The sequence below is a fragment of the Camellia sinensis genome, chromosome 4 (assembly GCF_055761805.1).
Source record: "Camellia sinensis isolate YWXY chromosome 4, ASM5576180v1, whole genome shotgun sequence".
In the NCBI taxonomy this organism is placed as follows: Eukaryota; Viridiplantae; Streptophyta; class Magnoliopsida; order Ericales; family Theaceae; genus Camellia; species Camellia sinensis.
Genome location: NC_138964.1, coordinates 195,174,135 through 195,201,892, shown reverse-complemented (window position 1 = coordinate 195,201,892; position 27,758 = coordinate 195,174,135). Strand labels below are relative to the sequence as shown.

The 27,758-nt window shown below is 38.6% G+C and overlaps 2 protein-coding genes across 8 annotated transcripts; both read left to right on the top strand.

The window, feature by feature from the left end:
* Positions 1 to 27,593, top strand: LOC114260479 (putative E3 ubiquitin-protein ligase HIP1). Of its 7 annotated transcripts, none has more exons than XR_014328181.1 (9): positions 1 to 467; positions 8,693 to 9,063; positions 9,159 to 9,715; positions 11,224 to 11,301; positions 11,640 to 11,711; positions 18,544 to 19,158; positions 19,731 to 19,781; positions 27,083 to 27,208; positions 27,307 to 27,593. XR_014328181.1 is itself a non-coding variant. In XM_082867259.1 (9 exons), exons 6-9 carry the CDS (start codon positions 19,000 to 19,002, stop codon positions 27,391 to 27,393), a joined length of 423 nt encoding a protein of 140 aa, XP_082723385.1. In that variant the 5' UTR covers positions 24 to 467; positions 8,693 to 9,063; positions 9,159 to 9,715; positions 11,224 to 11,301; positions 11,640 to 11,711; positions 18,544 to 18,999; the 3' UTR covers positions 27,394 to 27,589. The 7 variants fall into 7 exon arrangements, 4 of the variants coding, with proteins under 4 accessions (XP_082723385.1, XP_082723387.1, XP_082723386.1 ...); XM_082867259.1 differs by having other exon boundaries at positions 24 to 467; positions 27,307 to 27,589; XR_014328182.1 differs by lacking the exon at positions 27,083 to 27,208.
* Positions 8,695 to 9,215, top strand: LOC145824341 (uncharacterized). The gene is made up of 2 exons (XM_082923984.1): positions 8,695 to 9,063; positions 9,159 to 9,215. The coding sequence occupies exons 1-2, from the start codon at positions 8,695 to 8,697 to the stop codon at positions 9,213 to 9,215; spliced, it is 426 nt and encodes a 141-aa protein (XP_082780110.1).
* Positions 27,594 to 27,758: the final 165 nt, after the last annotated feature.

Below are 27,758 nucleotides of genomic sequence, written 5' to 3'. Positions count from 1 at the left end.
TGTATGTTATAAGTATGTTAGGAGGTTGTTAATTTTGTGTCGATTAATTTTTTTTATGGCAATTATTAAACCTCATTTTGCCTTCTTACAGTTATCTTTTTCAAATTTACATAACTAGAGGGCTCGTTTGTTTTGAAGGATAACTCATGGGATTGGACTATTAATCTGAAGGGATTAATAGTCCGTTGTTTGGTATGGATTTTTTGGTCCGGATTAATAATCCCCTCAGACTATTAATCCGGGATTCATTGGCTTATTGTATCGGGGGGGGGGGGCTGGGACAGAATTCATGGGACAATCTATCCCATGGGATTAGCCAGGTTTATTACATCTTTGACCTTATCTCTTTCTTTTAGCTTTTCCCATTTTGCTTTCACTGCGGGAGCTTCATTTCACTGCAGGAGCAGGAGCTTCATTTCATCTTGAATCTTCGATCTGTTGAACCTTTGCATCCGATCTTCATTCAGGTATGAAACTCATTCTATTTATTTTTTGCTGAGCTTCATTCTATTTATTTTTAGCAACTTCATGCTATTTATTTTCAGCAGATTTTTTCTACATTTTCCGATCTTCTATTTATTCCAGATTTTTTTTTCCAGATCTGTAACCTTTATCTCTGTTGGTTGATTTCTTTGTTTTATTGATTTATGTATCTTTACCTTGGATCTATGGTAAATGGCAAGTATACAAAAGAGAAATCCATTCAGTTTAGATCTGTAACCTTTCATCTTTTTTTTGCTTTGTTTTTTGTTTATACAAAGAAAATCCATGCTCTGTTTTGAAAAATCCATGCTCTGTTTTTTCCCACATTTGATATACAGCAACACCAACCATTCTTTCCTGCAAATTCTACATGCTAAACAGATCCAGCATGAGTCCAAGTATAGTGAGAATTAGTGGGTTGGGATTGGTTAATTCTTTGCACAAATCTAAGCCTGAGTCCAAGTTTAGCTTAAAGAATTTTTTTTTTAATAATAATTTTTGTTATGGCACGGATTGTCCAAATTTAAATATAAAAAAATTTATATTTGATTTTTATTAGGCTCTTTTTTTTTCCCTAATTTTTTATGGTGAGTAAAAAGTTATGCATTTTGTAGTGAGAAAAGTTATGCCATCTTATAATTAATTTTATGAATTTTTGTAATATAATTATGAAAAAATATATCATTTGCATTTTTTTGGGGTGTGTGATTAGGCTATGCTTGGATGTTGGATTTATCAAATAAAAGGGAAATGTTAGAGAAATGAAATTACTTATACAATTTCAAGATCCAAACACTACATTAGTGCACCCAAAAAAAAATGAGATGATGTACAGAAGTAATGATCTCATGGTGGCAAAATACAAATATTGTTAAAAGGACATGGCAAAATGTAATCCATTCTTCCAATTACATATTTCAAATCCACTAGAAAAAGCTCATCTGAATCACAAAAAGAGAGCTAAAACATAATACCCATTTCTCATTTATAAGATACAACAAAAATTAAATAAAAATAACTTTCCTCTTAGAAAATAATTAAGCCTCTAAGCTGTGGCCTGGGGCAACAAAATCAATCTTCTATGTAGTATTTAATTATCAATAGATTCTCTGCAACCAGGCTTTAAAGGTCCATTTTCAGTGTAACAGCTATCATCCTATTATAGTGGTGGCCAAGAAGTTCATTACCTCCCCAATGTAACTGAGAGGGTAATTTTGGTGAAAATTGGGCCGAGCTATGAGATGGACTTTATGGCCCAAAGTACGAAGGACTGGAAAAAAAGGCCGAAAAGTTACTCCGGCCCAAGAGAGATAAAGTTACTCCGGCCCAAGAATTGTAAAGTTACTTCGGTCCGGAAGCAACTTGGAGTTAGGCCGGTCTCAGAGTTAGTCCGGTCATCACGTATTGAGGTTAGAACGGTCAAAACCTTGCTACTCGGTAGCTCGGTCTAAACATACCATGGTTTGTATATGAAAGAACCGAGATAGGGAGTAGAAAAGAAAGAACCGAACTAAAGATAGTTCGGCCTACTCTGTGGCTCAGCATAGTCAGTATTATTTCGGTCATGTGGTAGTTCGGCCATGGTAAAAACCATCTCACTTGGTTTAAGCAGTGAGGGGGGTGTTGAAGGATAGGCGTTATCTTTCAGGAGTATGAATCCTAGGAGGACTCTGCATGGAGAAGTAGAAGTCCTACTAGGATTGTGCCACACGAAACTTATAAAAGCTCACAAACATCACCTTGGAGGAGGTAACACACAACTTTGCTTTCTGAATACACAGAGCTTTTGTCTATTTGTCAAGCTTACTGACTTAGGCATCGGAGAGGTTTCCGGCACACACCCGCTGGCTAGTTCACGTTTGTGTTTTCAGGTGATAAAGCGACGTCGTACGGAGGAGCACGGACTTGATCAACAGGATTATACGAGAAGGTTTATTTCTTTTCCGTACAATTGGCGCCGTCTATGGAAAGAACAGACAGGACAAAACCTCTTGATTAAGCTCCTCCTCTTCAGAGACAATGGCGCACATTGAAGAATTACCACAGTCCGCCATCGACGGACAAACTCCAGATGGGGGCGCAAGGCGTGAAGGACTACCTTCTATCCCTCCCATGGCAGATTTGGAGCCCCAACAACATAATACCAGGAGGGATACTAGGGGAAGGCGGAATAACAGCCCCCATCGCTCTCGTTCGCAAAGTCTTGACAGGCAAAGACGGAGGATTGATCCTCAAGCTCTAGAAGACCGCGTGAAAGAACAAGATGAATTAATAAAAAAGATGGCGGCGGACATGGAAGCTTTGAAGCGCCAGATGAAGGGAAAAGAAGTGGCGACAGGAGAGGGGCGCAAAAACAAGACGCCCCTTCGCCACTCAAAAAATCGGAGTAGGAATGCCACACCCTCGCAAGGAGAGAGTAGAAGCCTCAGGACAGGCGATACTCAATCCTGGTCTTCCAGAACTCGTCACTCCAGGTCTGAGAGGACGAGATTTGAAAAATCATATATTGAAGGAAGCACGTATTGGCCTTCGCATTCGCACCAAACCAGATCTAGACAGACGAAATTACCCAGATCATCCGACTTACGAACCATGCTCGAAGAGAAAGCACGATGCAAGGAGGATGCCAGGGCGCGGGATCCACACAAAGTTTCTGCGTTACAGCGGTTGGCTCCTCGGACGCATGGAAGCGTCGAGGTTGGAATGCCAATATCGCCTTCTTGAAGCCTTGCTTTTCGGCTCCTTTTGCGCTCTCCTTCAGCTGGGTTATCTCGGTATCTTTCTTCTTTTCGAGCTTCACCAGCTCGCATAGATACTTATCCTTTAGCACAATGGCAGCCTTCTGCTTTTCTGCTTCGGCCGAACTAACCAGTCCGGCCAGTCGGCCGTTCTCAGCCCGTAGCTCGGCCATTTGCTTTCTGGCCTCCTCTAGCTCAGCCGTTTTCGCTTCGACTTCTGCCACGGCTTGCCTTGTTATTTTCCTGAGCTCTAACACTTTCCTGTGAGTGATGTTGTTTTTCTGAATGGTCTGACAAAACAAAGACTTCCCTTGAGCTGAAGTGAAAGTTGGAAAAATTAGACAAAAAAACGGACAGAGCTACTTACCAAGATCATGGATTTTGTTGAAGACCGGATGGCCTTCAGTTCGGTGTTTAGTTGCTTTTGGTGGTGCTCCATATCTTTGGGGAGGCACACACTCTTGGCCAGGTTGAAGGCCAACTGGTGATCCTTGTCAGCAACAACCGAGTCAGAATCTTGGATATCTCGGTTGTTGAAGGTAAGTTTTGGTGCCCAGCTAGTGGTAGTTCGGTCAGAAGGCTCCGGTTGGGGGCTCGGTGGCGGACTCGGTGGAAGGGTAGTCTCGTCTTCATCAACCAAGCGTTGTTCAGTTTCGGTAGTCCGGGCGCGCTTGGTTCGGCGGGATGAGGACAGTTGTTGCGTAGGAAGGGCCACCACCGCTTCTTGGGTTTGACTTGATGGTGGTACTTCGGCCCTGTTGGTCTCAGTCAAGAGGGCCCTGACTCTGTTTCTTTTAGCCATTTCTTCTTCGGCAGTTAGTGGAATTAGTCTGATTTGTGGTAAGGTTGGGTCTGGCTCTGGTGTGTCTTCAAGAAGAAAATCAGTTACTCTGGCTTTTCGGCGACCACTGTATCTGTAGGTCGGCTCGAACTTTAGCAATTTGGCCCAACTACGTTCTGGATACCGTAGTGCGGCGCGCAAAGTAGCTAGGTTTGGGTAGCTATATAAAGAATGAAGGTGGGCAGAATCTGTGAAAGAAGACAACTGTTAGTTCGGCTGAAAGATTGAAAAACCGAAATACAAAAAAGCAAACAAGAAAACCGAAGTAAGTATACCGGGTTCTCCTTTTTTCCAGTTTATACGTCGGCCAGGAATCTGGGCTTGATGATCCTCAAAGTTCCCAGACACCCAGAAAAAGTCATCGTCGTTTAAGTCTTTATCCGGTGTGTATTTTATTATCTTCTCTCGGCGGCGATGTATTCTTAAATAGTAGACCCACCCATCTTCTTTTGAACCAATGGAGTATTGGTGGAAGATTTCGGCCAGGCCAAGGTTTAGACCGGCTTGGCGGTTTAGTTCGGCTATCCCCATTATTATGCGGTATGAATTCGTGGATAGTTGGGTAGGGCATAATCTAGTTTGCCTAAGAAACTCGCAGATTAAAGGTTGGACTGGAAATCGTAGTCCGGTTTCAATAATTGACAAAAGGGTGAAGGGGACAAAGCCTTCATTACCCCAAGGAATAACATCCTTTCCGGCTAAAATCAGGTGAACATCATCAGGTATATGGTAGTCTTTTCTAAATTCGGCTAGGCCGCCCAGAGTGTCTACTAGATACCTATACTTCCCCATTTACTGTATAAATTATTAATAAATTAGTTCGGTCGGAAGAGTGTGCTCGGTAGCTCGGTTGAGCACGCAGAAGAATGCCTGGGCAATCTAAGTCTGCAAAGTGGAAAACAAAGGTATTAAGCACAGATCGCAGACCGTGCTACAAAATCAAAGCAAAGTTAAAAAGTCCTACTTCGGCCTATAGGGATGCTGTATCTCGGTTTAGCAAAGTGCTTGGTAGCTCGGATTGAGCATAAGGTTCACGAGATCGATTTTCGTATGAGGCTGGTTATCTCGGTTTGATCTATGGGTTTAGTTACTTCGGTTGAGCCTCTAGGAGCAGCTTTCTGAGTTTGGTTTAGAAACTAAGAAAGCTGGCTTAGCCCCAAAGGCTTAGCCCGGTTGAATGCCGAGGTTCCTAGTTTACTGAGTTCAAAACTTCGTTCGGTGAGCTTATCTCGGCTAAAGTGAATCAGGATTTGGTAACTTACTGAAACTACTGTTTTTTCTACGAATTCTAGTTCGGTTATTGTCTGAATTGATCTACATATATAGCACAAACAGTCTCCTAGTTCGGTTTGGACAAGATTCTGGATCAAAAGCTAGTTTTCTACAGGATATATCATATACTCATACGTTCTACTATTAAAGTTCTTTCCAGTAAAGTACAGGGCAAAGCAAATGGGAAGAATATGTTTTGCAAAAACACACGAAACAAACTACATGGAAGTAAATAAAAGCAAAGAAAGATAGATAGATTCCAGTTGCTTACCAAACAAAGACGTAGAAACACTGAAGATGGAAAAATGGCAGCAAAGTCACAGTCTCTTCAAATGCAACGGAAGAACAACAAGAAGACAGGGTGGAGAGAGAAGAGATGTAATAGTAGAGTGGTTAATCCAAAGTATAGAGGGTGTTTTATGTAAAAGAAGGGACGAAAGAGAAAAAGCGGGAACTGTTCAAATTTTTCGTAGTACGAGGGCGGCGTGACAGCTGCCTCCAGCCTATCAGAGCCTGCCATGTGTCATTGGATAGGGAAGCGTTACAGTCGCTGTGGTTGAAGAGACGTTTTGACCGGACAAACAGAGCTCGGAGAGAAATAAGCTCGGCCGGAAGGCTAAAGAGTTTTTAGCTCGGCTGGATAGGCTAAAGGGTTTTTTTTTTTTTTTAGCTCGGCTGGAAAGGCTTAGAAATTTCAGCTCGGCTGGTAGACAGGTAATCCCAATCATGCTGTGCAGATGGAATTAAGGGGCAATTGAAAGGGTAATTTTGGTGAAAATTGGGCCGAGCTATGAGATGGACTTTATGGCCCAAAGTACGAAGGACTGGAAAAAAAGGCCGAAAAGTTACTCCGGCCCAAGAGAGATAAAGTTACTCCGGCCCAAGAATTGTAAAGTTACTTTGGTCCGGAAGCAACTTGGGGTTAGGCTGGTCTCAGAGTTAGTCCGGTCATGACGTATTGAGGTTAGAACGGTCAAAACCTTGCTACTCGGTAGCTCGGTCTAAACATACCATGGTTTGTACATGAAAGAACCGAGATAGGGAGTAAAAAAGAAAGAACTGAACTAAGGATAGTTCGGCCTACTCTGTGGCTCAGCATAGTCAGTATTATTTCGGTCATGTGGTAGTTCGGCCATGGTAAAAACCATCTCACTTGGTTTAAGCAGTGAGGGGGGTGTTGAAGGATAGGCGTTATCTTTCAGGAGTATGAATCCTAGGAGGACTCTGCATGGAGAAGTAGAAGTCCTACTAGGATTGTGCCACACGAAACTTATAAAAGCTCACAAACATCACCTTGGAGGAGGTAACACACAACTTTGCTTTCTGAATACACAGAGCTTTTGTCTATTTGTCAAGCTTACTGACTTAGGCATCGGAGAGGTTTCCGGCACACACCCGCTGGCTAGTTCACGTTTGTGTTTTCAGGTGATAAAGCGACGTCGTACGGAGGAGCACGGACTTGATCAACAGGATTATACAAGAAGGTTTATTTCTTTCCCGTACAGTAACCACACAGGCTGCATCAAACCACGAAAAGACCAATAATCTAAAACATTAATTTTGTTTATTTTCCAATAAAATAATCTATTTATTTTCAGCAGCTTCATTCTATTTATTTTCCGATCTTCTATTTATTCTCCGATCTATTTAGTAAATTGTTTATGATTTGCCGTTATGTTTTCTCCTTTACTTAATTTATTTGTAATTTTAAATATTTTCTTCTATATAGAGATGGATCAGAATATCAATGATTTTGATGATGAGAGTAACGATAAGCTTGAATTATACATAGTGTTGCAAGCTGTAATGCAAGAACTACATGCCTTATGCGCCGTAGCTTTTGTTGTCATTGAGGTTGTCTTGAAAAGGTATTTATCTGAGTATCGCTATAACCTTATTAGAGAGCCCAATCGATTGCAAAAACAAATGGACTATATTAACCGTTTAGTGAGAGAAAGTGACATAACATGTGTTAAACAACTCCGTATGGATCGGTGTGCTTTTATGACCTTGTGCAATATGGTTCATACGATAGGTGGGTTAGGGCATTCAAAATATGTCACTTTAGAAGAGAAGGTGGCCTTTTTCCTCTTCATCTTGGCACAACACTTGAAAATACGAAATGTTAAGTTCAATTTCTATAGGTCTGGAGAGACTGTTAGTCGGTATTTCAATGATGTCTTAAAGGTTGTGTTGCGTCTGCAAGCTAATTTACTCGTCACACCAAATCCTACAACTGAAGCAAGCACCGATCCAAGGTGGAATTGCTTCCAGGTAATGGATTTGTAAAAATTTGGTAACACTGCATTACTTTTTTTTTAATTTCTTTTATTAAATCTTTTTTACCAAAAATAAAAATCATAACTATTATAATGCCTATTGAATTGGTTTGTTTAGAATTGTCTTGGAGCACTCGATGGCACCTATATTAAAGTTCGTGTACCTGTGGTTCATCAAGCAAGATATAGGACAAGAAAAGGAGAGATTGCTACTAATGTTTTGGGAGTTTGCTCCCAAGACATGAATTTCATATATGTGTTGCCGGGGTGGGAAGGGTCAGCGGCCGACTCTAGGGTTTTGAGAGATGCAATCAATCGACCCAATGGCTTAAGGATCCCAAATGGCAATACAAAAGTACTTAATTTTTCTTAAATTCATGAATAAAAATTTAATCTAATGCATAACATTCCACGCACAGGTTACTATTACCTAGTGGATGCGGGGTATACGAATGGGAAAGGATTCTTAGCATCTTACCGTGGTCAGCGATACCATTTGTCTGTTTGGAGAGAAGGAGCAATGCCAAATAATTACCAAGAATATTTCAACATGAACCATGCATCAGCCAGGAATATCATAGAAAGGTCTTTTGGAATGTTGAAAATGAGATGGGCTATACTTCGCAGTGCATCATACTATCCCATTAGAACCCAAAATCGAATTATCACAGCATGTTGCTTGTTACACAACTTCATTTGACGAGAGATGGTAGTTGACCCTCTAGAGGATGATCCAGACTTAGCGGATGCCTTAGAAAATCAACCCCCAATGGGAGATGATTTTATTGAGATTGTTGAGACATCTAACGAGTGGACTGAGTGGCGGGATACATTTGCAATGCAATTGTACAACAATTGGTTGGCTAATGGAAGGGCTGGACAAAGATAGCTTTGTGTTTCTACTTTGCTTTGTTGTTAAACCATTTAAATTTGTGATGTGTCATTGCTATGTACGTTTATGAATAATTGACATTGTGGATGTTGAATTATATTTGCAATGGTTGGTATTATGATATATATATTTGTGAGTTATTTATATTTTATGGTAATGCATATGAAATGTTCAATTATTACTGTAGGCATGGATAATGAGGTATCCAGTTCTCGAAAGAAAAAGAATGACAAGGTTGATTCATTAAAACAAAGGCGAGTATGGAGCCCACGTGAAGAGGATTGTCTAATTTCAGCCTTGTTGTTCATTGTGAATTATGGAATGAAAGTTGACAATTCTTTCAAGGCATGCTATCTTATGAAATTGGAGAATAAAATAGCAGAGTTGTTACCCGGGATAGATTTACGTGGCTCTCCCCATATCGAATCAAAGATTAAAATATGGAAGAAGCAATACAATTCCGTGTCTGGTATGCTTGCTACTAGTGGGTTTGGATGGAATGATACTGAAAAAAGAATTGACGTAGAGAGTGATAGTGTATGGGAGGCATATGTTCGGGTAAAGTTATCTCCTTTTGTTATTTACGTACTATTTCATATATGTATTTTAACCTTATGTTAAAGATATTAATTGGGATTAGTTGGTCATTGTAGAGGGACAATGATGCAAAACACCTGAGGAACAAAACTTTCCGACATTTCGATGAATGAATTCAAATATTTGGCAAAGATCGAGCTGCAGGAGAGTTTGCTGAAGACCCTGCTGATGCAGTTGAGGCTATGAATGCTGAGGAAGATGTGTTGTTGCATGGTCTTGCAGATAATAACACTTTTCTGGAACAAATGGGATTAAATAGTCAGACTGGTGAAGCAATGGACTATTCAAACTCAGCAACTCAACGGCCTTCTGATAGTTCTACCAAAAAGAAAGACAAGAAAAGACCTAGAGCCAATGATGAAGTAGTTGAAGGGCTGACCATGTTTGCTGACAAGTTGGTGGATGTCTTGGGAACAACCAATGATAAACTAGAATTCATTGGAAAAAGAATGGGGTATTCACATGATCTTGCATCTAAACGGGCATCACTAAACGATGAACTTACGAAGTTGCCAATTACTGTACATGAAAGGTTAGATGCTTGTGAAATTATATCCCATGATGTCCAAAAGCTTGACATGTTCTTCAGCTTGACACATGATGATAGGCTAAGGTGGGTGATGAGGTTGCTAAGTAAGCATGCTCCATAATAAACTTGTTGCATTTCATTGGAGTATTTTCTTTTTGGCCATAATTTGATATGCATGGTAGGGAATGTTTTTTGTTAAGTCTATTATAAACTTGTTGATAGACTTAATTATTGTTTCTTTTGTGTATAAGCACCCGTATTTTGTTAACTATAATTGGGATGCTTTTTATATATTGTTTTTGTGGTTGGCTTTGTATAGTATCTTTTCTTTAGACTTCGGATCATAATAGAAATTATGAAGTGTCCTTATTAGCTCTTTTCCTTTATGGTGTTTATATTGCCACCTGATTGAATACTTGAATAATTGAAATTGTATATATTGCCTTTCTGTGGTTGGCTTTGTTTTGTGTTTCCAGATTTCTGGTTATGACAAAGCAAAAAAATTCTAATAATAACATGACACAGCAATATATATCACAATTTTTTTTATGTAAGGGTGTTTACAAATTGTGTTTTCAGATTTTTTTGCTTTGAGATTATCATTTGATTTTTTATGATAATAAAATTGTGATTTTTTATATCAAGGGTTGTGATATATATTCTTTTTATACAAAAAATCTAGCTACACTAAAAATCTAGCTAGATGTTTAGTTGAACACTTGAAAAAATTGGCATGACAAGGTAGAATTAGGCATGAAGTCAAAAAAATCTGTGACGCATGAAGTCAAGAACTTTGTCATGTTATTATCACAATTGCTACCTTGTCCTGATCTACTAGAATTAGGCATGAAGTCAAAAAAATTTCATATTTGGTGCATTCATGGTATTAATTATACTTAATAAAGTAAAAAAAAAATAAATTAAAAGTCTCAATTACAAATTAAAATAAATTTATGTAATATTTATTAATATTCTATTTATTTAATATTTTATAAGTTCTAGTAAACAAATTAAATAAAATTTATAATTCAGATTTAATATTCTTATTATTTAGTAAATAATTCAAAAGGGCAAATAGTCTTTTGAACATTTATCATTCTCTATAATATCCCAAACAAATATGGGATTCACTAGAATAGTCCAATCTAGACCTCTAATCCCATGACTAAACAAACATAGGATACAAATCCAATCCGACCAAATAGTCCAGGGACAATGTATCCCAGGACTAACAGTCCGATAGATTACAATCCCCCCTTATCCACTCCGTCCAAACAAACGCACCCTTTCAGGTTGAGACACTCTTGACCTTTAACTTCTAATTATGGACAACATTACTATTTTTGGTTACGTAAGTTGTTTTATTTTTAATTTATTTGAAAAAAAAAATACACTTTTCTTATAAGTCTAAGTCAATTTTCTTTTCTTTTCATTATTTTTTATCTAATTTCCTTATAACAAAATGCTATTTTCTTATATTTTACAGATGGATGGAGGCCTACGTCAAACTATAATATCAACTCCTTTTACTCATTTTCTTACATGCATACATTTTTTAATTTTTTTTGCCTATAATTCTTTTGTATTTATAGGTTCAATTTCTTGAAGAAAGAAATGCTAATGTTGTCATCCGTGATGAGCATGACTTTAATGTCATCCGGGTTTGAGAGGTAGGTCCAATTTAATTATATAGAAATTTTTTTTAAATGCTGTATTTTTTAAACTTTCTAAATATATATATTTTTATTGCGCACACTAGTGTTTAGTCATAGACAACTGTATGAGACCCTATCTAGATGCACATCTTTTGTTCGTACAAGTGTCTTCCTTCCCAACAATGAGCTAGATTCTATTACAAACATTGTTTATCCTAAAATTTTGTTATAGTGTTACTTATGGATCAAATCACTTTTGTCAAAAGGTACAATTTATTTATTGACAAATTTGCTTCTATTGATTACAAATTATTATTTTAAATTTTTTTTGCTATATATGTTGACTTTTGTAGGATTGGGTTAAAAAATATATGGACCTCAAAAAGATAAATACAATTAGATTGCTTCAATGGGGATGTAACAAGGTAATTTCAATTTAAATGTGTTTTGATATTTATATTGATTTTTTTCTACTAATAAACTAGCTTTTTTATTTTCATAAATTACTAGATTGTCGTGCATGCTTCTCATTGGGGATATATAGAAGTTGAAACAAATACTTTTTGGAAAGTGATGAGGCGCTCTTAGGAATTCTAAGAAAGAACAAGTTTGAAGATCATATTTATTTTTGTGAAAAGCGTACATATGATAGTTACGATCTAGATTTTGTAAAGTTTCATATCGATGTAAATTTTAGTTTGTAAAGCCTTTTATCTATGTGCAATTTATAACTAAGTTTAGATGTATGTTTTATAATATTCATTTCAACTATTCACTTGGTGTTATAGTCTTTTTTTTTTCTTTTTTTTCCCAAATATGCTCTTGAATTAGCTTAAAAAAACTTCATATTTTTTTCAGTTGAATTTGATTTTTTGCTTCCATGTATATTTTTATCAGGAAGGGTGTTGCTTTTAATATAGGATTGGATTGTGTACGTATTAATCTTTTAAAATAATTGTTATTTGCACAATTTTTTATAACTTTTTTTTGAATTGCAACGTACGGCTGGTGTGCTTAATTTGTCATTTTTTTTTTCTATTGTGGAGTACTGATTGGCCTGCTTAATTTGTTATTTGTCTTTTTTTTGTATTATAGAATATTGGTTAATGTGCTTAATTTGTTATTTGGCATTTTCTTTATATTGTAGAGCTCTGACGGGGGTATTTCGTTTGATTTTTATTATATGTTTGTGTTGTGGGACTTACATTTTATTGTTTGCTTAAAATCATAAAATCATTCCAATTACATTTTTATTCTAATAATATTTTCACTGTGCCTTCAGGCACGGGCATACCCTAGTATATATATATATATAGGCAATGGCTTTGATCCAGTCCAAGATCGGACTGGACCGTGCTGTTGGGCCCGTGGGGGCCCACCACGGATCCCGTTTTGATAATCCGAACTGTTCAATGTGTAGAACTCGTCGAGTACTATATGCCTGTAAAAAATCATGTTGATTGGATATCGATAGCTATGTGAACAAAACAGTTTTTTATCAACCGTTAAGGTGCCATTTGGTAAAAAATCAGTTTTTTATAACTTACGTTTTTAGTTTTCTGTTTATATTTACAAAAATTTTAAAAACTCAAATAAAAACTTGTTTGGTAAATTTTTGATTTATAAATCAGTGGTCTCAGTTTATAAATTTGGCCAAAAAATGTAAACTCAAAAAATGTGTTTCCATTTTGAGTTTTCAGTTTTTTTTTTTTTACTACCCAACACTAGCCACCACCCGCCACCATTTTCCACCACCGTCTTCCGCCACTACCACCCACCACCACCCACCTACCACCCACCACCCACCACCCACCATCCACCTGCCACCCACTCGCCACCACCACCCACCCCTCGCCACTATTACCACCACCACCACCACCCACCACTCGCTATTACCATCCACCGCCCGCCACCACCACTCACCACTCACCTGCCACCACCATTCACCACCCGCCACCACCAGCCATCTGCCACCCGCCCGCCACCACCACCCACCACCCACCGCCACCACCCACTACTCACCCGCCACCCACTTGCCACCACCACCACCACCCACCACCCACCACCCACCTGTCACCACCACCACCACCCACTCGCTACCACCTGCCACTGTTACCCACCTACCCACCACCGCCATCTGCCACCACCAACCGCCATCACCACCACCACTACCCACTCGCTACCATCCACCACCCGCCACAGTCACCCATCCACCCATCATCACTACCCGCTACCTACTCGCCACCACCACCCACCCACCACCACCCGTCATCTTCCACTCAACTGCCACCACTGCCTACCATCCGCCACTGTTACCCGCCACCGTCACCCACTCACTACCACCACCTGCAATCCGCCACCCACCTGCCACCACCACTACCCACCACCCACCACCACCACCACCACCACCACCCACTCGCTACCACCCACCACCCACCACTGTCACCCACCCACCCACCACCACCACCACCACTCGCTCGCCACCACCCACCGTCACCACTTTCCACCACCGTCTTCTGCTGCCACTTGTCATTTCTCACTCTTTTTTATATTTTTAAATTTTTTTAAACATTTTGTCAATTACCAAATGCGTTTGTAGTTTATGTTTTTCTAAAAATAAACAAAAAATAAATAAAAACCAATTTATAGAATTTTTGCAAATATAAACTGAAAACGTAAACGTTACCAAACAGACCCTAATTGTTTCACCGTACATTTTTTTTTTATACAAAATTGATTTGAGCACATAGCTATTGATATCCGATCAACGTGATTTTTTACAGGCATGTAGTACTCGACGAGTTTTATACATTGAACGATTCGGATTATCAAAACAGGCCTAAAAAATGGACCCCATGGACCGAAATGGACGGGTCCAGTCTTGATCTCAACTTGAGACAAGCTGGACCCATATATATATATATATATATGTATATGAGATAGGTGTTATATACAAGTCTCATATCATGTAGGACCCATTTCATAGGCTCCCCATATAGGTATTCGACATGATGTGATCTACATATAGGACCTATTCTATAGGGTCTTTTGGGAAGCAAAAAAAAAGGTCAGTTTTTAACTTTTTATTCATTTTGAGTCATATCACTTTTCACAATTTTTATCCATAAAAAGACAAAGTAAATTAAAAAAAGTAAAAAAAATTAACTTTTTACCAACTTTTCAAAACACCACTATTTATGTATCTCATTCTATGTGGGTGTTTGGGAAGTGAGTTTTTTTGTAGGTTTTTTTAGTTGTAGGATATTATTGGAGAAATTTTTTTTTGTATTTGAGAAGATAGTTGGGTTTTTTTGTGGTTGGATATGATGTTTGTGAGAGAAAAAGTGAAATGATTATGCGGTTTGATGTGATATTTTGTTTGGATTGATTTTTTTTGATTTTGTAAAACATTTGTCTTATAGTGAAAAAAACCAAAAAAAAAAAAACCCAAAAACCTAGTTGTCAAACACCGTTAGTATTTATGTTCTTGGAATAGACTCATCTCATATCTACCCCATATAATATGAGACTTACATGTAGGATCCCTTCTATATATGTGCCACATTTTTATTTAGGGGTGGTGTAAAATGATTTAAATAAGTGTATTTTTTAACTTTTTATGAAATATGGGCTGTGTATGGGTTGAGTTTGTAGTGATGTGGTAGAGAGGTAATGTGACTTAAATAAGATAATATGACTTAAATAGGATAATGACTTTTTGACTTTTTTAAGTTATGACAAATAAGGCGTTAGTGTCTGTGCTCCTATTATTACTCGGATTAGTGTAATTTTATTTTATTTATTTATTTATTATTATTTTTTTAAATTTTAAGACAGAAGGGTTATTAAATGGAGGAGTAACTGATGTGAATAAGAGTACACACATATGATATGCTTCAAGTTTGAACAAAGAGACACGAAGGAGGGAAAAAGCATAACGACGAAGAAGAGCTTTGGCTTAAACCCGAGAGAGAGAGAGAGAGAGAGAGAGAAATGGCCTGGGCGTATTGAATTGAAGTAGCACAACGATGTCTTCGCTGGTCACCTTACAATTGAGTGTGGAAGGGGTTGCCTGTATTGGAATGCAATTATGGTCTCGATTCCAAAGCACCCAGATTATAAGAATCCCTACCTTCAATCACTTTTCCTTACAAAACCATCTGCACACTGGGTTAGAGAGAGAAACACACACACAGATAGTGTGTGTGTGTGAGAGAGAGAGGCAGAGAGTACTGCAATTGAAGGACAAGAGCTCTTTTTGAATTCTTCTCGCTTCAATTCTATTCTTTCTGGTATAATCTCTTATACCCATTTGTTTTTCTTTATTTTGTGTGAAGCTTTCGGATTATAATCTAGTTTGATTGCTTAATTTCATGTTTTAGTGATCCTTTTCAATTCCTTTGATTTTAAAACCCTTTTATTTTAATTGAAAACTTGTATCTATGGTTGTTGTTTATTCAGTGTTTTTTCATATCTGTGATTGTTCATTTTCAATCAATCTATTTAAATCTTCCTTTTTTTGGGTTTCTGTTTTTTTTCTTACTTGTTGATGTTTTTATTTATTTATTTATTTAATATATTTTTTTTAAAGGTGTTCAGATGGCATGAATTGATTAAAACATGAATCGTAGATGATTTCTTTCTATCTCTAATGGAGAAGTAATTTTGAAATGTTACATTTTCTTTTTTTCTCTTAGCATTTTTCTTGATGATCAGCCATTTTCTGTGGCCATTCTTATATCCAAAATCTGTAAAATATTTATTAAAAAAATAAAACCCAGCTTTTGCCCCCCCTCCCATCCCTCTTAATCATTGCAAACTTGTCTCATGTGCAGACTCCTTGTTTGCTTGACTTAAATCTTCTTTAAAATATATATATATATATATAGAGAGAGAGAGAGAGAGAGAGAGAGATTAATTTATGCATGTGTCAATCTTCAAGCCTATTAATTGAAAATCACACATATACACTTAATTTGATGATTTAGTAGGATGCCTTAATCTTCAAGTTTGGAATTCCAAAGATTAATAATACAAACATTTATGTCTTTGTGGCAGACACATATTTTTCTTTTGTCACATCTTTATTTTCTCTCTTTATTAATCAACCATAGGTAACTAATTTTCGAGTAGGTAAACTGAACATCTCACATGTTTAACCAAGTATGCATCAATTCATTACTTTCCATCTTGTTGAGGGCCTGTGCACCTCTGGAGACTAGTCGGGCTTTGATCCGGACACTCAGTGCCAATTAAAAAAAGAAAAAAAAAAAAAGTTGACTGACAGATTTTTAAAATTTGCTGGATTTTTTCTCTGATGATTTATTCGCCTTGCAAGCATAAGGCGCCCACTTCTCATTTAATTTTTATTTTTCTATATTCAAGATTAGATCATTGAAAATAAAGAGGAAGGCCATGACTTCTTAAAACTTCTACTTTTGTTTGTGTGGTTGGGTGAGTGTACATGCTAATGCATCAAATAATGGTTGATCACTCAATGAATAATTTATGATTGTAGACGTGAACCATTACATGCATCAAGGAATCAATTCCCTTATATTCATATGGCTTTGAGTGTGTCCATGTCCAACAGGTGTTGGACACCAATACATAGGTGACCATGAAGAGGTGTCTGTGCTTCATAGTCGAGAAACAGCATGAGAAACCTAGCCTACAAAAAGAAATACTCTCACAACTCGAGAGGTTAGGTCAAAACTTGCAAAACACAAGACTCACAAAGTAAAGACAACCTCTCACAACTTGAGAGGCTAGGGACATAAACACACAAACCCTGCGTCCTTGTTTTGAGATATATGTTTGCTAGAAAGCTTTTGGCGGCTTTTCTTTGGGTTCAATAGAAAAATTTACCCCCACTTTCTCATGGGAAACTTTTAGGCTATAAATTTTCTCTACAAGCTTCCTTTTATTTTCAATCCCTAGATGTGGAAGTAGTGTGCATATTCTCATGAGCTCCAAGAACTCTCAATGGATTACTCACAATTTCCCCCTCACCAACCTCACTTAGCTTTGGCTCGTATAAGGCATGACAATCCTTCCACTCATCAATTCCTAGAAGGAACACTACACAATCATTCTGTACATCGAAGAAACTAAAGATGAACCTATTATCTCATTATTTACTTCCCTTTTGAAATGGCACCTTAAGAGTACTATTATTAACAATAATAATTAGCATGACCTAACTAGCTTTATATTTATCTTATTTGTTGTTTGTTGTGAAGCCTTTCCCTTATTGTTGTCGTTTATGTTATTCTTTTCTTTTTTATGGCTGTCCTTAAATTTGATTAACAAATGTGTAGTGAATGTGTCAATCTTTAAGTTTGTAACAAGAATTATAGATGCTTAGCCATGCATGTATAAATGATTGGCTGTTTGCATTGGCGTGTCCCTGTATTTGTGCATGCATAATGGGTTAAGTGGCTGATTTTTCAGACTAACTAGGTGACCTTGGTGATCTAGTGAGACTATAACAGTCCATTGGCTTCCGTATAATGTTTCATTTAAAACTTTTAATTTGTTTCATGAATCTTTTCCTTGAAGATTCTAGGATTTGTACAATGGTTTTTATGGTAAAATCTTTGGCATCATTTAGGAAAGACAGTTCTCAATATAGATATTAGATGGTTCATGAGCAATTCTAAATCTATGCATGATGATTGGAGAAAAATTTGAAAGTACTTGGGGGAGCTAAAACTTGTTATTGTATTGTAGTTCAACGGATGAATGATTTTTGACAGTCACGGAGTTGTTCTTCATTTCTCATTTTCCTCGTTCCTTTTATTTTTCTAATCATTTCACATGTGTTCCAATATCGAAGTTTGAGTTTTGTAAATGGTGGATGCTCTCACATCTTTTATTGATAGTTAAAAGGCCATGCACATATATTGTTGCTGGTTGTAAAGCCTTTCAAATTAGATGGTTGATACTAGTATTATATTAAAAGTTTTTCCTTTGATCATAACTGCCTCTCTCTCATTCTCTCCCTTTTTTTTCTGTGTAGATCTTGTTTGTTTTATTTATTTATTTTTTAAAGTTAAATGATGCATGCTGTTCATTGTTATTATATTATTGGTAACTAAAAGATTTTTTTGGAAACTCATAGTTGATTAATATACTTGTTATATATTTTAGTATTTAATTGCTATTATTCTTGCACATTGCTAAACATGTTACATGCTGCAGAAGAAAATTACTATAGATCCATTACTAATTCTGGTGGCTTGATTTAAACTTCAGTGGGAACATAAATTAGCCTTTATGGAACGTAAAAGCCACTCCTCCAATTTTTATTATTCCCTGAACCAGTCTTCAAGGTTAGAAGAAAATATGGAAACCTTCAAAAGAAACACTTGCCAGAGAACTAATCCAGGAGCTGAACAAAACATTCAATTCTCAAGCACGTCTTCCTCTTCGAATGTTGGTAGCACTTCATAGTTCTTCCATACTTCTTATTGGATGTCTTCCAGCTCTGGCAATGCTTCATCTATTCCTCCAATTGGAAGTGATGCACTGTGGCAAGAAGACAACTGGAGATATATTGCTAGAAGCATCTGTGCAGAGTGTGCTAGTTCCTAATCCTAAGATGGGTATTATAAGCCAAAATGTAATGGCTTCAAGTGCCTTTCCTGTATACTACAGTTCTCAGAATGGCTTTGCTGGTGCTATCCGTCTACTACTCCTAGGTTTCCTCCAATGAACTTGGTCAAAGAATATGAAGAGGGGCTGTCAAATTTTCTTCAGCCGGCCATTCTAAGCCCTGTAGATTCGATGATGACAGCAGAAGGACATAATGCTGCTGTCCTTTCAATTGTGCCTGCATTGGAGCAATTCAGTGCTAAGAGAGCTCTATTGGTACTTGAAATTTATTTATTCCCTTCCTTATGGATGATGTTCTTACTATGTTGTTTGAACTTTTGTTGATGCATCTCATAAACCACGATTTTCGTTTCAGTTCATGTATTTCTCTTATTGAATCTTTTATGGGATTATTATAGTTAAAGCATTAATCAATTATTTATCAAGAAGTCTACTTAATGAAAATATTTTGTTTTGAAGTCTGTATAGAAATTTATTTGTAGATTGTAAAAAAAAAAATATTAGTAAAAGTCATTTTTGTCCATATCCTGAGTTTCTCACTAAGTCAAGACAATGCTGCAACTCTCTTCTCTCTTTCTGAGTCTTAGCCCCCTCCATTCTTGTTGATCCAATCACTCCATCATATCACTTATTCAAGGAGCTGTATTTACTAAAGCTAGATCTTGACTAAAATTTTCAGACCTTTATAAGTTAGACCCACTGAATTTGGAAGCTCAATAGTATATTGCTTTTCTTTTCTATATTTATAATATATTGCTTTTCCCTTCTAACAATTTTCACCAGCTCTCTAGTCAGAGCTCTAAATATCTTTGTTTTGCCATAAGCAGGCTACCTGGGAAATCCTACAAGAGGTTGATGGCACGGCCTTGCAATATGAGGTTAGATCTTTTGCTAGGTTTATTTTATACTTCGATTATCAGGCTTGTGCTTGCTTTGGGAAATGGATAGAAACTTGATTAAGTTGCCATGTCCATGTATTCCAAATATAAAAATAATATTTTGTGCTATACACTGGAACAACTATTTTCTACAACATTGTTCAATACTATTGTATATCTTGACTAGTAAAGCGTACACAATAATGTTTCTCACACGTTTTGATTTCATTCATGTATAATATATGGCTTGCTTGGATGGTGGTATGCTAGGATGATGTGACTGTTGGCCCAATGTTTTGAGTCTGATATGCATGGAGATATGCATTTCAATGTGGATAACATATCTTATAAGGTAACACTTTAGGAATTGAAGTAAATGATAATCTAGACTTTTTTGGCATTTTTTTCCTCATTATCATTAAAGATTTCCTAAAGGAAGAACCAAGCTAACATTCAAAGGTAGAGAAATTTTGAGCCCTCTAGTCGTTAGGGTCAGTTAACGGGAACAAGGCATGGAAGCAGGTGGCTGGAGACCAGTGGTACGCAAGCATGGAGGTGTAGGGAACACTCATCAAAGGGGGGATTCAGGCATCCATACGATTTTTGTGGATAATTTACCAGAGTCAATGGACCCAAAAGGGTTGCATACTTTGTTCACTCACTTCGGAGTGGTGCAGGACATTTTTATACCACATAAAAGAAGGAAGATGACGCACTCCAGGTTTGGATTCGTGAGATATTATTACTCAATCACAGCAAACATGGCAGTCCAGAAAGTAACTGGATTGTGGTGTGACAGCAGAGCCTTAACAGTGAAAGTTGCAGAGTTTGTTCGTCGTGTTGAAGCACATAAAAGGCCTTTACAGAGTTCAATCCAAAGAAAGGAAATGGGAGGTACGGGAACGGTGTCTTGGAAGCTAAAAGGTAAAGAATCCTTTGCCCAGGTAGTAAGTGGGAAAGGGTCATTCACTAATGCAACTTTAACTGTAAAAGTTTATGAAGTAGGGAATGGATGGTTGCACACCAGTGCCATTGTGCGATTAAAGCCGTTGTACTGTGGGGCAGATTTCAAAATAGAGTTGAGGTCTAGAGGCATGGAGGATATTGAGGTTCGAGAAGGAGGGAGTAGAGACATAGTTCTATCCTTTCCATCGGTGGAAAACATGCGCAAAAAACTCAAGCTAATGGAGGTTTGGGTTAAGGATTGGGCTGAATCGGTTACAGAATGGAAACAGGGGATGTCCATTGCACAAGAAAGAGATGTCTCCCCTAAACGTTTGGAATAACAACACCTTCTATTCAATAGGCAGATTATGGGGGGAAGTGACTGGTCTTGCTGATGATACATCCAATATGGAAAACCTGATTTGCGGCAAGGTTTGAATAGTCACCAAGTGCATGGAATCCATCAATAAAACAATCAATTTGGATTGCAAAGGGGTACTTTATCCGATAAAAGTTTGCGAAGATCAGATTGTTACTGCGAAGGTGGTGAATAAACACTGTATTTGCCATCATCAACATGGTGTTAGTGTCAATCATAGCTCTTATGGGGATGAGGTTACGCAGAGGGTGGAAGCAGAGAGCAAGCAAGAAAATGGTGATGATGCCGTGGAGGCACTAGTAGGCAATGAGGTGGACAATGATGGAGACGTAGCAATAACGTGTAGTGACCCAAGAAATGATGATTGTAATGGCAGGGAAGGGGAGGCTAGCTGTAAGAGCATGTCTGTGGTGGCTCAAACTGTTCGCGGCATGGAGAAAGCAATTTCTGGGGGCACATGTGGGAGTAGGGAGGTAGCTCTGGTGATGAGCTCAATCAACGTTCAAAATGGGGTGAATAGGCCTGTTGATGGTGATTTTAGTAACCCAGGCCTCTTAAAAAGTCTAAGTGGATCTGATTTATTAAGGCTTGGGCTTAACATTGAGGTTGTTTTGACTAAAGCCCATGAACTAAATGATGTGGAAACCCAAACCCACAAACCACCTGGAACTAAAACAGTGGAGGCCCAAACTGACTTAGAAGACTCTATTCAACCTTGTAGTGTTGAAGAACCAATAGCCCGAAATGGAAGAGACGTCAGAAGCGAGATTTTGGGTTCTTCTGCAGAATCAATTCAGAAGAGGGTAGCCATCTATAGGGTGCAAAATCATGATCTCCCTAACAATTATCATAAGAAAAAAGGTAGTCTCCAAAGGGACAAATCAATGGTGGGAACCTCTCTAAATTTGAAGAAAGGCGCAGTGTTTCGATCGGTGGTAGCAGCCCTCTCACTCTCAGTGGCATCTGAAGCAAACAGTAGGAGATTATTACTCACTAAGGCTGAAGCATCACTCCAAATTGGGCGTACTCTTGGTGTGAACTGTGAAGGGAATGACGATATTGTCCTCAACAAACTAATAGATTTGGAAGTCAATGACAAAGAAAAAATGAGGATTAGGGGTGGGGATGCTTGTTAAGCAGCTGCCCCGGGGGTTTTAGGAGTTGAAAAATGTTCTTTTTATGAAGCTTATCTCTTGGAATGTAAGAGGGTTAGGAAGGCCTGGGAAAATGAGGAAGATTAAACAAGTGTTCTGTGAAAGAAGGGTTGATATGGTTCTACTACAAGAAACTAAGATATCCACAATTGATGAAAAATTTGTTAGATCAATCTGGGGCAGAGATCAAATGGATTTCATGGCAGTTGATTCAGCAGGAGCTGCTGGTGGCTTATTATGCATCTGGAACCCAGAAGTATTTCAACTGGTTGATTGCTGCAGCAACAGGAACTTCATAATTTTATCAGGTACTCTCTATAACAGTTTTGAGTGTGTGATTTTAAATATTTATGGGCTGAATGATATGGGGAGGAGAAAGACGGTGTGGGATAGCTTGGTTCAATTAAAGTTGGTATACGATAAACCTTGGTGCTTGGGAGGGGACTTAAATGAGATCATGAGTATATCAGAAAAGAAAGGGAGTTCTAGGCGAGATAAAGGTATGAGGGAGTTTAATGAGTTAATTGATAATCTTGAAGTGGCCGATTTACCAATGAGGGGAATAAAATTTACTTGGTGCAATTCTCAGGAGGGGGAGAAGTGGAGCCGAATTGACAGGTATTTGCTTAATCCAGAATGGCTACAAATGTTTAATTTTAAGCTTTGGGGGCTGCCCTGGAAGCTCTTAGATCACTGTCCTATTTTGTTGATGGAGGATGAGAGAGATTGGGGTCCAACTCCTTTTCGATTTCTAAATGCTTGGACCCTACATCCAAAGTTCAGATCTTTTGTGGAAAATACGCGGTTAGAAGCCAATGTGGTGGGATGGGCTGGTTTCAAATGTCTTCAGAAGCTCAAAATACTAAAACTGGCTTTGAAACAGTGGGCTAAAGAAGTCTTTGGTGATGTGGAGCATAAACTTAAACAAGTTGAAGAGGAGATTCATGCACTTGATTTAAGTGCTGAAGAAAGACCATTATCAATGGCAGAGCAAGCTAGCAAAAGAGAGGCTAAAGGTGTAGCTTGGAAACTAAGTAAAATGGTGGAATGGACATGGATACAAAAATTCAGAATGAAGTGGTCAACACAAGGGGATAGGAACACAATTTTTTTTCACATTATGGCCAGCTCTAGAAGAATCAGAAACTCTCTGTGCTCAATAGCAGTCAATGGAATTGTTAAGGAGGATCTTGTGGAGGTGAGGGCTGCAGTTCAACAGCATTTTATTAACCAATTTACTGAACCATGGTGCAATAGACCAAGGCTATCTGGGTCTTTCGTATCCATTGGGGATAGAGAAGCTGTTGAGCTCTTGGAAGCTGAGTTTTTGGAAAATGAGATTGTAGCTGCAGTTAAGAGTTGTGAAGGTAACAAAGCACCTGGACCTGATGGGTTTAATCTTATGATGTTTAAAAGTGTTGGAAGGTGATCAAGGTAGATGTGTTGCAATTCATGCAAGAATTCCATCAAAATGCAAAACTGGTCAAATGTATAAATAGTTCTTTTGTTGCTTTGATTGCGAAGAATGAGAACCCCTCTGGTTTGAATGATTACCGACCTATTAGTCTCGTTGGCTCTTCGTATAAAATATTGGCAAAAGTATTAGCTAATAGAATCAAAACTGTGATGCTTAAAATTATTAGTGTTGCACAATCAACATTCATTAGGGGCAGAAACATCTTAGATGGGGTGTTGATAGCCAATGAGATTGTGGATGGCTGGAAGAAGAATCGAAAGAGTGGCATTGTCCTAAAGTTGGACTTTGAAAGAGCTTATGATTCAATCAATTGGAATTTCTTATTTACTATGCTTTCAAATTTTGGTTTTGGGGTTAAATGGATTAGTTGGATGAGGGAGTGTGTCTCAACAGCCAGAGTTTCCATTTTGGTAAATGGTTCTCCAACCTTAGAATTTAGCTCGCAAAGGGGTCTTAGGCAAGGTGACCCTCTAGTCCCCTTCATTTTTAACATTGTGGCTGAGGGCCTGAATATCCTGCTGGAAAGAGCAAAACAGTTGGGGTTGATCAAAGGGGCAACTGTTGGTTCAGGTGCCTTTAGGATCTCTCACCTGCAATTCGCGGACGACACAATTCTATTATGTGAAGCTCATTGGGGGGAGGTCAATAACTTAAAGAGGATTTTGAGATGGTTTGAAGTGTTGTCCGGACTAAAAATTAACTACCACAAGAGTGTCGTGTGTGGTGTTGGGTTAACAGTTGAAGCATCCAAGGAGTTTGCTGATAAGTTCAATTGTCTTCACCAAAGTTTGCCCCTAAAGTACTTAGGACTCCCTCTAGGTGCAAACCCAAGGAGAAAGAGGACTTGGCAGCCAGTGTTAGCCAAATGCAAACAAAGACTTTCCTCTTGGAAGAGAAGATTCCTCTCCTTTGCTGGTAGGGTGACTTTGGTTAAATCTGTGTTGTCTAGCTTACCTATTTATTATTTATCTCTGTTCAAAATGCCAGCAGGGGTTGCTAAGGAATTTGTGTCTATTCAATCCAATTTTCTTTGGGGTGGGGATGGGTTTAGGAGGAAAATATATTTGGTCAAATGGAAGGAGATTTCTAAAGCAAATAGCAGGGGGGTCTAGGGGTTAAAAGGATTAGACTCATGAATGAGTGCCTCTTATTGAAATGGTGGTGGAGGTTTGGGGCTGAACCTAATGCTCTGTGGAAACATGTGATATATAACAAATACAATCAGGTGGGTATAGGGTGGTGTCCAGAACCTGTTGATAACCCTAGTATTTCATGTATATGGGCTGACATCTTGGGTGTTGCTAGAACCAGACCGGAACTGGTGGAATTCTTTAAAGAAAACTCTGCTCCAGTGATGGGGGATAGGAAAAACACTCTGTTCTAGAGAGGTACATGGTGTAATAATGTGTGCTTGATGGAAGTTTTCCCTAGGCTATATTCCTTGTCTTTGGAAAAGTTTGATTCTGTGTATGTGATGCACTCCAGAAGAAATAGTGGGGTGGAGTGGAACCTCAATTTTAGAAGATCACTTTTTTAGTGGGAGGTGGAGGATTTGAATAGATTGAAATTGCTGCTGAGTAATGCTCCAGCCCTTAGGGGAAAGTATGGCTGATGCTTTGCATTGGAAAGCAGAATCATCAGGTAATTTCACTATGTCCTCTGTTTATAAGTGGTGTGATAATTCTTTTGGTACAGTGTGTAAGGTTTCAGATCTGTTATGGAACAATGTTTCTTCACCTAGAGCTCAATTCTTTGGTTGGTTGGCATGGAAAGGAAGGCTAAAGACCTCTAGCTTTTTGCAACGAATTAGAGTGCTCTTTGATGAGGCCAATGTGAGTTGCACTTTCTACAATGAAGAAGTGGAGAGTGTAAATCATGTGCTTCTTCTTTGCCCTTTTGTTTGGAAGGTTTGGGCACATATGCAAAATTGATGGGGTTTGCAGTGGGTACAACCTGGTACTGTGCACTGTCTTTTTGATTGGTGGGTTGGTACAAGGCTGAAAAAACAAGAGAGGGTGATTTGGAAGGCCATGCCTCTGGCTGTGATTTGGTTCATCTGGAAATTAAGAAATGATTGTATCTTTAAGGGCATTCATCCAAATTTTGAGGAGCTGTGTGAGGTCATTAAAGTGCGAGTTGCGATGTGGTGCAAAGATGCTGGCTCTTTCTGCTCAGGTTATTCAGTAACTGATTTTGTGAATAATCTGCAATAAGTAAGGTTCTACAATAGGGGTGTTGGCTGAGTTAGGCATTGGTGCGTGGGCAGCTGGTTTTGCTTAGTGTGAAGCTTGCTGCTGGGAGGGCTGTTGAGATGGGAACTGCTGGGTTGTTGGGAGGTCTGCTTTGGGTCTGTTCTGTTTTGCTCTGCTTAGGTAGTGGCAGTGATTTGCTGGGATTGTTTTTGCTTGGAGCAAGCATCTCTGGACTGCTCTCTTAGCAGGGGATTGTATTTCTACTCTAAGGCATTGGAATTGGTCTACATTGGTGAGGTCTGCTGGGTTTTTTGCTGCTGGGAGGGCTACATCTCTGGAATGTGGTTTGCATTGGTGTGTGGGCAACTGGTTTTGCTCAGTGTGAAGCTTGTTGCTGGGAGGGCTGCTGAGATGGGATCTGCTGGGTTGCTGGGAGGTTTGCTGGGATGGGAGATCTGCTGGGAGGCCTGCTCAGTGTGAGGTTGCTTTGGGCCTGTTCTGTTTTTCTCTGCTTAGGTAGTGGCAGTGATCTGCTGGGATTGTTTTTGCTTGGAACAAGCATCTATGGTCTGCTTTCTTAGCAGAGGATTGTATTTCTACTCTAAGGCATCAGATTGGGTTTGGGAGATGTATGCTTTGGTCAGTGGCCTGCATATTGCTCTGGTTTTGCACTGGGGTGAGGTCTAGGATTTGAGAATGCAATGGACTCTGTTGGAAGCTGTGGGTTCTGTATGCACTGGACTGATGCAGAGGGAGTTTTGTGTGTTGGTTGTGAGAATGGTCTGCTGTTAGGCCAGCTGCTGTGATGGTGTATGTGGGTGGACTATTGTATTATTGCAGTGGGAGCCTGTCTGCAGAGGGGAGTTTGTCTTGGTGGATTGTTTTTGGTTTTTTCTATGTATTCTTGTGGTTGTTTTCTCTTCAACCTTGTGGTGTGCTGGCAAATGATTGGGCTGTCCTCACGGTGCCAACCTAGTTGGGATCGTGAGGTTTGCTTTGATGCCTTTTGCACTGCCTCTTCCTTTTTTGATGTAATTTCATTTTGACAATTTTCATCAATAAAGGGTTTTTTTTGCTGTTCAAAAAAAAAAAAAAATCATTAAAGATTTCCTCATGAATGTTAAACTTGCGCTTATGAATTGTTGGCCTTGGAGGACGAAATGGGAACTGTGAATATTGGATTGAGCGACGTTGCTATTTTGGACGTTTTGAAGCAGCATAGTTATCAGTCAATGAAATTAGGACTTTCAGTGGAGGAGGAACCATGCTGTGTTTGTCGGGTAAAGAGCATTAAAGTTCTTCACCTCCGGGCTTTTATTTTTTTAGTTTCAAGCTTCCTATTAAACTATATGTTTCCATTTGTTGAATCGGATTGCAGGAAGAGTATGTTGATGGAGAGGAGCTCGGGAAGCTGGATTGTGGGCATGAATTTCACTTCAACTGTATCAAACAGTGGCTCATGTAGAGGAATTCCTGTCCCATCTACGTAAGGACTTGCACTGACTATTTGAGAGAGATCATTGGTTTCAAGGCACTCGAATCAAATGTCATATGCCGATTGGTTGATCGTCTAAGCTTCTTTGTATTTGTATTTTGCTTTAAAACTTACGCTGTGTGCTTTCCTCCTCCCTCCATGAGACTGTTCATTTTTGTTAATATGCCACTCTATGAAGCACGGACACGGACACGCGACACGACACAAACACGACACGGACACGCCGACACGCAAATTTTCAAAAAATGGGGGACACGACACGCTGGGGACACGTTCAATATATATAATTAATTTTATTTATTATATGTCATAAAATTATTAAAAAATAATTAAAA